Here is a 13,325-nt window from a genome sequence, read left to right as displayed (position 1 = left end):
CAAAATCAGGAACACACACACATTAAACAAACGTTCCTTCAATGCTGTAGGAGCTGAGAGGTGAAGTTTGACTAGTATAGTTCTGGTGGACTTCTAAAACTTACCAAGTTGGCCACGGCATCACTCAACTGCACCTTTGAGAAAAGTAATTCTCTACATGCACAATCAGTATTTGTATTTGGCATAGTTCAATTACAGGCTGAAAGAAGAGCTGAACTACACAAAAAACAAGAACGCAAATACAAAGACCCTAAGGAGATACCAGAGTAAGTTACAAAAAGCTGGGGTAAGAAGGAAAAAAACCTTGCTATGCTGTTCATCACAAACAAAACCCCAAAACTAATGTATAGTACGTTGACTGTTACCCATTTCTGTACCTACCACTGGAAAGCAGCATCTGGTCATATCAGATCATACATTTGCCGCTGTCAACCTCAGCATAAGAGCAGAAAACCTCTACTCTGTTATTTCTCATTGATTAAATTAGCCATTTTGTACTTGAGAGCTGAGAGGTTTAACTTCATGTAACAACTTGTGGTTTAGCCCTGGCTGGGGAGCAGATGTCCATCAAACCTGCTCTATCACTCCTCTTCTTAGATGGACAGGGGAGAGGGAAAATAACCAAAGGCCTGTGCATCAAAACAGAAGCAATTTAATAAGATGAAAAGCAAAGCAAAGGCCACAAGAGGAAGCAATGAATGAACAAAGATCTAATTCTCTACTTCACATTGGCAGATGATGTTTAGTCACTTCCCAAGAAGCAGGGCTTCAAGACACATAGCAGCTCCTCTGGACAACAGATGTCCCCCCCACTTCTTTCTTTCACTTAACTTTTATCTCTAAGATGACATCATATGTTATGGAATACCCCTTTGATCAGTTTGGGTCTCCCAAGATCTTGCCCATCCCTCAGGCCTACTGTTGGGGGGAAATGCTGGAAAAGCACAGCTTTGATGCTTGGCTCAGCAGTAGCCAAAAACATTGGTGTATTATCAACATCCATTATGAAACTACTGCTAATATGGCAACAAAGCAAAATTTCTTGCTCTCCCGTACTGGAGCAGTTCTACCTGACACACAACCTCTTACCCAATAGGAGCATTAGCTCAACTTTTTTACAAAAAAAGGGTATTTTAAGCTGATCATTATGCTGGGTTACATGATCTTAAATATTGCACAGAAATCCGCAAACTTATCTTTACTTCAAGGAGGCTATGAACAAAACAGACAATTGCAATCTGCAGTGAGAACAGACTACCTCAGAGAAAAGATGCAGAGAGACTTCAAAATGATAGCAAGTAACTACAGTTCATTCCCTACTCAACCAGCAGAGCTTTAAATTCTGCAGGAAGACAAAAACTCTGAAGTTATGACTTTCTGAAGCTTTCAATGGGCTCACACACTTCTGCAGCACAACAAAACAAGACCTGAAGTCAGTATGACTGACAGATGCATTACACGAATGGACCTAGTATCAAGCAAATCAGCAGAGTAGCTGGGATAAGGTGTTATGCTCAGTTTGGTGAAAGAATAGCAAGTGAAGGAAATTCACTCACCAGCAAGGAAGACAAACCAAGATTATCGTGACAGCCATGTTTTGAACAAGCTTCAAGGGCCAAAATTATAGGAATAGGCCCCAAAGTAGTGAAAAAAATGAGGCAATCACGGAATATGCATAGTCTGAAACAGCTTTGACAACACAGGTAGGAAAAAAAGATTAATAGGGGAAGAAAAAAAGGCAGCTTCAGGCTTTGGTTTAAATTAAAAAAAAAAAAAATTAAAGAAAATTAAATTGGCTAGCTTGAGAATAACTAATTACCACCTGGAAACAATGAATCTGTGAGGTACACTTGGCTGGTTTGGGGAATAATAAAATACCACTAATTTAATTCTGACACAGCTAGAAGGAATACCACTGCTGACAGACATTGATTTAAGCAGGTAGATACAAGCTACACAGAATCACTTGCCTCAGCCTTTCAACAGAACTTTCTGTATCAACAGAACTTTCTTTTTTTTTTAAGGAAGAGTAACAAGTTAAAATGTAATAGTCTTAATGCAGTCTAAGTTCAAGACAATCTTCTGTCTTGTAACAGGTAAAGTTATTTCATATACCACATATGATTAAGTGCTATCCTGACTGCGTAACCAGAGGTGATGGTCAAAACAGAGATGTGGGCTGTATAAACTACCAAATCAGTAACAGGATGGGTGTTGAATTCTATTACCTCTATCACAAGCACTAAATCTATCAAAATAGGTCCTTTAGCCCACCACCTGCACATGAAGACATGTTTATTTTCGAATACTATCTAGATCATAAATATATTCAAAACCCACCTTGACCTTGAAGCAAATGAACTGTCTCAAACATCAATGCTCACTGAAATAGCTTTCAGATAGAAGCCAGAACTTCCAAAAATGACCAGGGCAAACTTAAATACTGTAATTGACAGGTTAGAAGTATATAAAAGTGCTAGAATCAGTTGTAACTGCAGTGCAGGAAACAAATACTGTGCATATAGTTTTGGTAACCCTGAGCTGCTGCTGTTGCATTCTGCATTTTGCTAAGCTTTTCTGCAAATAGGCTAAGGTAACTGTGCATTATTTTCTCTCATTTATATTAAACTCATTTTATCTCAGCTCTTTATCTCCAGCCAAAGTTTTTTTATGTATTACTTTCCCTCACTTCTGCGTAGAGCTGTGTTAACACATTACAGCTTTGTAGAACACAAATCATCTAATTTAATTTCCACCAAACTGTCAAAGGATGCATTCCCGCCACAGTGAAGAAATGCTGCCTACATCACAGAAAAAAATACTGTCCAATGGAAGTAGTTTCAGTGCTTCCATCATCTGGGGACTATTTAGCCTGCAATGCAGCTTCATGCTGTAGACACTAGAAAGTTTAATGTCGAGGCATGCAAAGATACTTACATAAAGGTCCAATGCATTTCAGTGGCAGTTTTTCCTCAAAGTAACTATAGTTCAGCTACGAGAGTGGACACTGCTCTGTGACATTAACTATAGTCTTTCTGCTGGCTGCCATTTGTAATCCTGACACTATTATTATAGAAAATTAAACCAGAGCTGTATTTCCACAAGTAACTTGTTGACATCAAGGCTAGCACTCTCAGTGGTGAAGTTGGACCAATGACAAAGAACAACAAATTGTTTGGGTATTGTTGGGGTTTTTTTGCTTGTGTGGGTTGGTTGGTTTGTTTGGGGTGGGTTGAGGATTTCATTTTGGGTTTTTTTAGTTTGGGGTTTTTTTGTTTGACTGGTTTGATTTTTTTGATTGCTTGGGATTTTTGTTTGAAGTTTTTTCCTTCTTGGTTTTTTTTTGTGTGTGTGGCTTTTTTGTTGGTTGGGTTTGGGGAAAGATTGCAGAGGTAAAGTTATTAGACAATGCCATAATGAACATTTAAACTACTTCTACAGAGTTTTCTAACAGAGAATTCTGTGCAACAGTTTCCCCCTGATCACAAGCAGAGAGACAGAACAGGTGGAAAAGGCTAGGTATGAAGAAAAACACCCCTCTTCTGAACAAGATGTAGCTACTTTTAGAAAGCTGAGGAGGAATTAGACAGTTCTAATTATAAAACATGCCCACTGAGAGCAATACTTCACTCTTTGCACAAAGACAGAACAAGGCAACACATCTCTCTGAAGTGGGAAATACATGGTTGCTCAGTTTGAAAGCTGAGCAAGGCTTAACTTCATCTGCAAAGGCCTTTGCTCTTACCCTTCCCTCCCACAACTATTCACCTGCAGCTGGATTAAGACCTCAAAGGCCCCCGATCCCCCTCCCTAACACTATGCAAATTCCTATAGCTTATCTTCTGTAGAAAACGCTGTAAGTTGTACAAATTACCAGCTGTCTTTCCTTGTTAGCATCCAGACACTTACACTTAGGAGAATGACAGTACTAGCAGATGATCAGAGCCAGTGCTCTTGTAACTTGGCATTAGTCTCCCTCATAGTACTCCCTTCTGTCTTTCCTTATTGCACAGCAACAGAAAAAGTAGATGGAGAGTTTTACTCAGGACCTCACAAGTCTGTAGCTTTTTCTATGCACTATTCACCTTGACATCCTAGTCTTACCTAAGCAAGCCTTTAGGAATCTTTGATACAAACAGTTTCTACTGTAACACCTTGACTTAAACGGAGGTCTTAAATGTTTTCTTCTTCCTTTATAACCAGAAGCCTCAGAAACAAAAGACTGGAGAGCACATGCAGCAACATTTAGATTTGTAGACCTCTTTTTCCATCAGTTAACTGCCATTAAATCTAGTTACAGTATTACTTAAACTACAAAGTCTTATTTTTTAAACTTCAAAAGATTCCTTCATGACTAACATTTTTGTGTAGGTGTTCCAAGCCAATGAAACAGCTGAAAAACAAAGGCAGTGACTGAGTGATAAGCTGAATAGGCAAATGGAGTCATCTTTGAGAAACTAGGATCTTCAGTATCACAAATACATTGCATGCAACAATGTTAAGATTTCTACTTACTTCCTCATTAAATAATTTGCTAGTTTCTTTTTTAATCGGGTCTATAAGTTGGACCTGGCCTGCAGAGAAGCCCACTAGAAGAGAGACACTTTCTGCTGTGGCTGTTAAGTGATTGAAGTCATGGCATGTAGGTTGTGTTCCTTTGTATATCCTTTTGTCTATTGGTTTACTCAAGTCCGCAGCCTGCAAAGAGAGCAAACAGAAGTAAGACAGTTTATCACAATTTGTGCATATAACCAGTTCTGTTTGCAAGCAATGTTTATTCTAAGCAACAAATGTATGCAGTCATAAACCCCTACTTTAAAAAACAGCTTTGAATGGTGTATCTTTCCATACAATACTTGTATTTTTCAATTTTGCTGAACATCATACTTCCCCAAGCCTTTGCAACTACATCATGTGACAAAATCAGCAACAACCATGCAAAACCTTAAAGGGCCCAGTGATTCCTCAAGATTAAGCTATACCCAAAAGGCTTCTCCTGCCAAGAGGCATTCTATCCCCGAGACAAGGTATCTTCTACTTTCCTAGTATCAGCTTTCTTAATATTGAGTATGACTGATTTTGGATAAGAAATAGCATAATCTCAATCACCCAATTCTTGTACTGTAAATGTATCCTTTCATAACAGGCAAATACAGGATATTGGTCTCAATAACTGAAAAGAACACAATCAAACCAAAAACCCCACAAAACAAAAACACAAAGTAACTAAATCCTGGGTGAGCATTTTCTAGGAACATCGAGTCAGGATGCTGATACTGTGATCACAAATTACATTTTAAGTCATTAAACTACAAAGTAATTGTGCTTCTGACACTGAACACAGAATTTAAATATAGCTCAGACAAAATAAGAGCTAACAAAATTCAGGAACTTCAGTATAAACAACTGAAAATCTGGCACTGAAGTGTCACAAGAATCAGAACAGAAAAGCAATTTAAAATGCTGTCTCAGTTGTGTGACCTGTGTTTATCCCCATATCACTTTTGAACAGACAACCCAATCTTTCATCATCCAGAGATTAAAACCCAAACACTTAATATGCAAGATCATACATCAACTTCAAACTTTTTTGTAAAAATAAGCCAACAACCACCTCCCTATTTACTACGTTCGGAACCTCAAATAAGAAAACTGTTGATACTCAACACTATTAAATACCTAAGGCATAGCTGTGATTCAAGACTCTAATTTGGTATATACATTTCCAATAGTTTAAATCAGAGGAAATCAGGCCAGCAATGTAAGAAAACAAACTTTAAGGAAGAAGACAAGTTTCTCATGAAAGAAAATTGCTCCACTGTATTAAACCTTCACGGACGAGGTCTAAAGAGCAGCAAGTCCTTCATGTGCATGGAGCTACACAGACAAAAAATGGATCTGTCAGTAGGGAAAAACTGTAACTAGGTACACCATGAATCATGTCAGATGAACCATTTGCAAAACAAATTTAACTATCAGATATGCACAGTAAGCATATATATGCAACAGTACTAAAGTTATGTTTTACAGCACATATTATAAACCAGTTTGATAATGTGTATGGCCTCCTGGCTGAAAGTTCAAAAATGAGATCATATATTCCAACTTCTACAGTCAGCAGATTAAAAAGTTATTCTCTAAAGCCCAAAGATTCATGATAAGCTAAAAAAAGTATATTAGCATTACCTCTTCAAGGAGAACTTAAATAGACTATACTAGCTCTACTAGGAGGTCATAGAAAAAGGTGTGTGCCTGCCAAGGAGTATTCAGCATAGAAAACATAGAACCACTAAGGCTGGAAAAGACTTCAAAGATCATCAAGTCCAACCTGTCACCCAAGACCTCATGACTACTAAACCATATCACAGCAAACTTCTCAGAAGCCAAAGAATCATATGCCCCAAAGCATCGTTTTATTACTGCTGAGTAGGTCTGGCTTCCTTTTAGCTTTCAAAACTCATCTAAAGACTGGGTGAAGGCAGGGAGGACCGGGCATGGTGTCTCTGGTGGGGTGCTGTTGTAAATCAATTAACTTAGCAGGCTATACACATGCTTCCTCTTATTTGCAATTTGTTTTGCCACTGAGCTAGGGAAACTTTTGCCTTATGGGCACAGCAGCTCCACAGATGACCAGAATCTTGTACTTGCAGGGTCAAGGCAGACTGCTGGTGCTCAGTATGGCAGTGATAGGGAAGGACCAGGGGACCAGGAACACCCTTACAGACAGATTAGTGGCATCAAGGGAATCAGATTGTAACACCAGATGCTGTTGTACAAATGTTTATGGAGTTTGGGCACCAAGCTTTCCAGTCGCCTTCCCCCTGCAGCTGTAGCTGCTCTGTCATTGCATGTGCCTTATCTCACAACGACAATGACTAAAGAATCAAATTAATTCAGCTGATTTACACGCACGTATAAATCTGTAATCTGTAAAAGATCAAATCCTAGAGGCCATGCAGTTATCTTACTTTTCACAAGATTCCTTTGTCATGTATCACTACAAAATAAGGAATATCAAGGAATACCTCTCACAATTGAGGAAGCACTTCTATGTGAAAGTCCATTCTACAGAAAGAAAATGCATCCCTCGACACCTCAAAGAGATTCAGGGTTAATGAGGGTAACCTTTGAGACTTGAGACTGTGTCCTCTGGACAGAAGTTCCAGCAGGACCCAATGCCTAAGAAGATCTCCTTGAAATCAGAACTCAGCCTGCATCATGCTGAATGATCAGAAAGCCACAGACTCTCCCAGTCAGCAGAAAATAAGGGTGTTCTGAGGTTCTTCTCCTTCTGAATTCTCACTATTGTTTTAGGCAGCAAGGAATCAAGAGGCAGCTATTTTCAGACTGGAACTATACTTCCTCTTTTGTCCGGTTAAGGTTTTATACCACTAGCTTTTGGTTTTGTTGTCCAACACATTTGGTGTGAGTGAAGTTCCTTGTCTTCTGAAATTATGCAATAACAGATCTAGTAGGACATGAAATCCTGATAAATTGAATCTAAGCACAGACTTCACTGTGCTTCTAGTTGTTCTCTGGGAACCAGACGGCAGTGACAATCTGTCAGAACTGAAATGGAGTACAAATAAACTAATTCAATCCAGAGTTACCCAGGCTTCCACTGACAGGGGTACCTTGCCTTCCACTTACATATAGCTAGCGTTTTCAGTTATCATATAGAAGTCTCATGCAAAAAACATTCAAATCCACAAGCACAAAAGTACTCGTGGTCTTGATCTTTCATAATTGAAAGACAGGGTAGAATCAATGAGCGCAAGAAATAGACGACATTCTTACTTCTGCGCAGTTGCTACTGGATTTGATAAGAACAAGAGAAGTGCTCACTCATAAAATAGAATCACACCTGAGAGTCCGCATTTCATTAGCTCACCACTAAGTCCATTTGCTACTGCTATTCTGCGGAAGATTCAACTCTCAGAAAAGAGCTTTTACATGACATCCAAGTCCATAGCTGTCAAATCCTACAATATGACACTCTTTATTGAACTGCCCTCCCTCTCAGAAGGATGGTGTTATACTGAGAAAGAAAGCAAAGATCTCGGGATGAAGTGTTACCAAATGTGGAGGTTAGAAAAACAGGATTGGGCACCCTCACCTCTGCTTGAGCTGGTGACAAGTGATATGCATGCTTCTGGCCCCAGTTCCTGTAAGATTTTCTTCTGAAAAATAGAGCAATTTCAGCCTGTTCATGTTGAGAAACTTGCCCCATGGTGCATGATTCATGATGAAAGCAACACTTGTGATTACAAATGCATCTAAATGCAAGGCTAAGAATCAGTGCCATTCTCCCTTTGAATAAAGAGCTGTGCAAGTCACTGAAGTACACATCTTAGCTGATCAAGACTCTGGTATTAGCACCTTCACCAGAGTCCAACATACAGTGGTATCTCAAGTATGCCTTGGGCAAAGGAACAAGGAATAATGCTTATGAGGCAGTGAGAACAAAAGGAATCTCATGACACTTGTCTAAAAATGAGACAGTTGAACAAGATTACCCAACTTCACCATTTATTTGGTATGAATTCATACTCAAAATATGAACCATGTAACTGTTTTGGGAACTTCCTGGTCCCATTTAGCTAACTCTCACAGCATGCTATTTTAGCAAAATTATCCCCACTCTTCTGGAGCAGGGAGAAAAAATAACACAATCTAACAGTTTAGCAGTTGCCCATTCATCTTTAATCCTTCCTTACAGCAGAAGTCAAATGGAACATCTTAACCACAGCTTAAAATACTTAAACATTAGGAAGAAAATGAAAGGGAAAAAATAATTTAAAAATCAGTTATGTCAGTTTGAAGCTAATATTGAAGCTTTCAGATTCTAATGTCTGATTAGGATGGGCATCAATAACCTTAGTTCTGTAGCTCTATGCAATTCTAAGGTCAAAGCCAGATTAGTATCTGGCCAAGACTCATTATTTTTATGTACTATTGATCTGAGACTTAGAGCTTTCATGCTAAGATTTCCCAAACAGAGAATTGCATTATTTCAAGTCAGCATTTAATCATGCTCCTTGACAGATGTGATTTCTTCCTGTATTTTTTTCTTTTCCTAACTTACATCTGCAGTGTTCTAAAATACTAGTTGAATTAAATGTATCGTAGATGCTACATGTCCTTCCAAACTAAAAAACATGCCCAAGATCAGAAAGGAAATGAATTATATATTAATTTACCTCACAAAATTTCAACTGTCAACATCAAAATGTTTCCTTTAGAAACACAATAGTATTTAATAGCACATTTGCCAGGAGACTGGCTTTCAGTAGGTCATAGCTGTAATTGTGATCGAGACAGAATATTTAGTCTTTGAGTCTGGAAGTGAAGGCAAAATAAAAACTTTACTTCCAAAAAGCCTCTTAAGAAAATCTCTCCTGTCCAGAGAATTATTTGATTTTGAACAGCAGACTGGCTGTGTATGTAGAACTCTATCACAAAATAAAACAGAAGACACCAAGAACCACGAGGGGATACTTTTAAAAAAAATTCCTTCAGCATTTGTGGAGCTTGGAATTCACAGCTTAGTACCTGTGGCTCAATACCTCAATACCTGGCTGTCCAAGGATTTAATGGCCCCTGATCTATGAACAGAACAATTTGAGAAAGGCATGCTTGTTATAATGCTGTACAGGTAACATGAGAAATCAGCTCTTAAAATTATTACTAAGTAAACTTTATCAAAACTCAGAGATGTTCCTTAAACCATAGCTGGGGGGGGGGGGGGGAAAAACAGACAACTAACCCTTGCTGTAGCACTTTGCATTCCAGTGTCACCTAGTGAACAGGGAGAGACCTTCCAAGACAAACTTGCTCCCTGTATTAAGGAAAGGAAAACCCTAGAACAGGAAGCCCCTTGCAACTTCTTTGTTCTTCCTCCATGTCTGTGCTGGTCTTCCTCTTCTTCCTGCAACACTATCTGAAGGACAGGGAAAGCTGAGGAACTGCAGCAAGAAAGCTGAATTATCCCAGGCACTTTTGTAGCATTTTCTGGCAAGGCCTGTTCATTGTTTCTGTATGCAAGTGTTCCTGTCAGAAATGCTCACTTCGATACTTCACACTGGAAATCCCTCTAATTACAACATTATCAAAGGAGCAGATTTTGAGGATGTTTCTTGGTTTGATTTTTGCTTTTGTTTAATCCCAAGTACAGCTCACTTGATATTAGCAGCACAATCATTTATAGTTACTTCACTGTTGCTTCAAGTTGGTCTGATCTCATAGCTGACCCTGCTTTGGGTAGGAGGCTAGACTACAGACTCTCAGAGATTCCTTCCAACTGGAATGTCCCTGAGATCCTAAACTTACAATCAACCAAAACAGCATCAAATGGCCACTCCCAGCATACTTAACAGGTCTGATTTATGTCTTAAAGGAACTTCAGAGAGGGAAAAAACTACAGGAACAAGTTTGCTGTCTTTCTGTATAATGAACATTTATGTAGAGCAAAAGCTCTACTTAATTTATATGAGATACACAATAGAAGTCCAGGCAACAATTCTTGGAACTATGAAGCCCTAATAAACACTCCTCAGTGCAGCTGACAGTGCCACAGCCAGTTGATAATAAAATGGCTTCTACAAATACAACTGCACATAATCTGACCACTGACTACTGGCTTTAGGTTTCTTGGTATAAAGTTTACAGTCTGGCAAGAACTCGCATCGGTTCCAGGATCTCTTCAGATTCAGCAGCGCAAACTTTTCAGGTAGTGTACAAAAGAACACATATTCAGGGCCACTTTAGGAGATGCCAGAAAATTTATAAACTAGCTGGAAAGCTTCTGGAAACATTTATAAACTGTAAAAAGCTATACATTCTCTTTAGGATTCTATAAAAATCCAGCAGACAACCACCATTTGCAAAGGTGTCCTTTTTATACGTAGCTATAATACGTTTCCCCAAGCGTAAGGACAGTTTAAGTAAGAGTTGCTTTTTCCATATCCAAACTAGGTGCTTAGCTTTAAGGGTTGCATAATGTGTGTTTTATGTGTGCACACTCAGTTTTAAGTGTCTCTTAAGCCTTGCAAAGCCATTAACACTAAAGAATATTTAGGTCTTTATTTTGCAACACTGCATTCAATGCATCTGATTTTTATTAAAGTCACATTTGCAAGCCTCAAGAAAACTATTATTTGTCTGGTTTGTTTTAAAATTTGGCTGGACCTTCAACTCTACGAATGGAAACACCAATAGCTTAATGCTCAAACCAGCACAACCAATACTGGACTTCTTGCCAATTAATGAAAGGGCAAGTATGAGCACACACATTCACTTTCCCTTATTCTTCTCAAAATGAAGGCAAGAAAACCTGTAAGAAAGGGACAAAAGTTGCAATGGAGAACAAATTTTGAAAACCTAAAATTAAAAAAATGGAACAAAAGGAATTAGCAGGCAGGGAAAAGAATCCACTACTTTTAACACTGCCTCAAAGACTTTCCATTAAGGTATCTCCCCATACATTCCTTTCTCTGTAGAGTCTCCAGAAAGTACAGATGCCCATTCATGCCACTTTTACCTTCATAAATCCTAAGATCCTGATCTCCAAGATATGACTGTAATTAATTTGGCTTCAGTAGCATATCTCCTGATGCACTCCTTCTAATACATATTTTGAATTGCCTCAACATTTAAAATAGTTTGCATTTATAACCACTCCCAACAAAAACATTTCAAAATTTGTTTCCACTCAACAGAACATTTGCTCTTCTGAACAACACTGTTCCTCATAAATGAGATCCTGTATCTTTGCAGGTTTTCTTCAAAGTTACAAAGCACTTGATTAAATGCTGAACAGAAACACTTCAGGCATGTGACAGAGTTTCTAGGATACTGTGTAAGAACAGCTCTGTTAGTAAAACAGGGACACCAAGTAATTTTATTTAACCTATTTTCTTTTTCAAACGTTCCACACAATTCATCCATAACGAAGTCTTAAAGATCAATTTTGTACAAAGCCACCTGTCTCGATTGAACTTTCACTTGGGGCCATACAAGACATACATAAGTTTTGAAAGGAGAAATGCATTACTTAACAAGATTTCAGCATTCATTCATACAGCAGACAACTATGACCACATACATTAAGGTAAAAGCTTTAGTTCAGACAACTGGACATAAACCTGCATTTAGGCAAAGATCGCTTTAGTTTTCTGAAACATCCAACAAAATAATCACATTGTTTCCGGAAGAATTATTGTAAGCACTCAAAGCAAAAAGCACACACTGGTTTATAATAAATCTACATGATATTAACTAAACCAATGGTTATATAATTGACAAGACCAAAAAAGTGGATGTGAACACCATAAAGAACATGCATAAAGGACTGATTTACAACTTACCATAACACTGTCAACTCAATTTTAATAAGGCTATAAACCAAAACATTTATCTGGTTACATCATGGATAAGCATATTCAAATATGAAGTTATCCAAGGTGAAAGCACTAGTCTTACCACTGACTGGGTAAAAAGCAGACATTTTAAAAATAGTTCAAAACCCTAGAGTAGATTCCCAAATAAAAGATAAATCATTTTTTGTTTGCAAATCCCCACTGAGTTCACAGGTGCGAAGAGAATCAACTTACCTTTTATTTCTCGGCAAGACTGGGCAAAGGGCATTAAAGTAGGACAGGAACGTTAACACATTTGAACTACTGTAGGCCAGGGAGGTTAAGGGAAATTGAAGCAAGATTTTGAGCCCCTCTACACACAAAAACATTGCTGCTGCCTTCATCTGTCACAAGCCAACAGAGGTCTCAAGTCACAAATTGTTCCTTTAGAAACTTAAAGCACTTTAAATTCAACGTTACTCATGTGGTAAACTTACACCCATGCTGACACTGCTCCTTTTGAGTGGAAGACTAAAACGTACAATTTGTGACCGTGCTGTTCAAAGAGCTGGGTCAGACCCAAAGCGTTCTAATGAACTTGCCACAATCCTCAGTGAAGCTCTCCAGAGCAAGTCCTGGAGATGCTAAGCTCACAGACCTTGTCAGAAGAAGAAGCCAGCCTGCTCACTGCAGGAAGTAGACTGGAATCACTCCAAATAAGCAGTCTTCAGCTGCAATATAATCAAATCACTAAAACTTCAGGGAAGTGACATGCCATTAACTTTCCAAAAGGTGCTTGTTTCTACATATTTAACAAAGTTGATTTTTGTTTTCTCTGCAGAAGAAAACTTGCCCTTTTCCTCCCTAGAAGCACTCCAATTCACACTTCAAATCACTGCTTTACTATGATACAGAAAGAGCACAAGAGATTTAACTTGTTGAGCATCTAAGCAATCACTCAGAAACCCA

At 38.5% G+C, this 13,325-nt stretch overlaps 1 protein-coding gene across 1 annotated transcript in view; it reads right to left on the bottom strand.

Moving 5' to 3' along the window:
- WDR20 (WD repeat domain 20) overlaps positions 1 to 13,325 on the bottom strand; it is a 47,864-nt gene that overhangs the window by 12,678 nt on the left and 21,861 nt on the right. Inside the window, 1 exon segment of the mRNA XM_068160151.1 lies at positions 4,516 to 4,698. Coding sequence (XP_068016252.1) covers positions 4,516 to 4,698 — 183 coding nt within the window.

This window comes from Melanerpes formicivorus, unplaced genomic scaffold (genome assembly GCF_026170545.1).
Source record: "Melanerpes formicivorus ecotype bairdi unplaced genomic scaffold, bMelFor1.0.p_v2 SCAF_48, whole genome shotgun sequence".
Classification (NCBI taxonomy): domain Eukaryota; kingdom Metazoa; phylum Chordata; class Aves; order Piciformes; family Picidae; genus Melanerpes; species Melanerpes formicivorus.
Note: the sequence above shows the minus strand (reverse complement) of the source record. Positions and strands in the feature narration are given on the sequence as shown.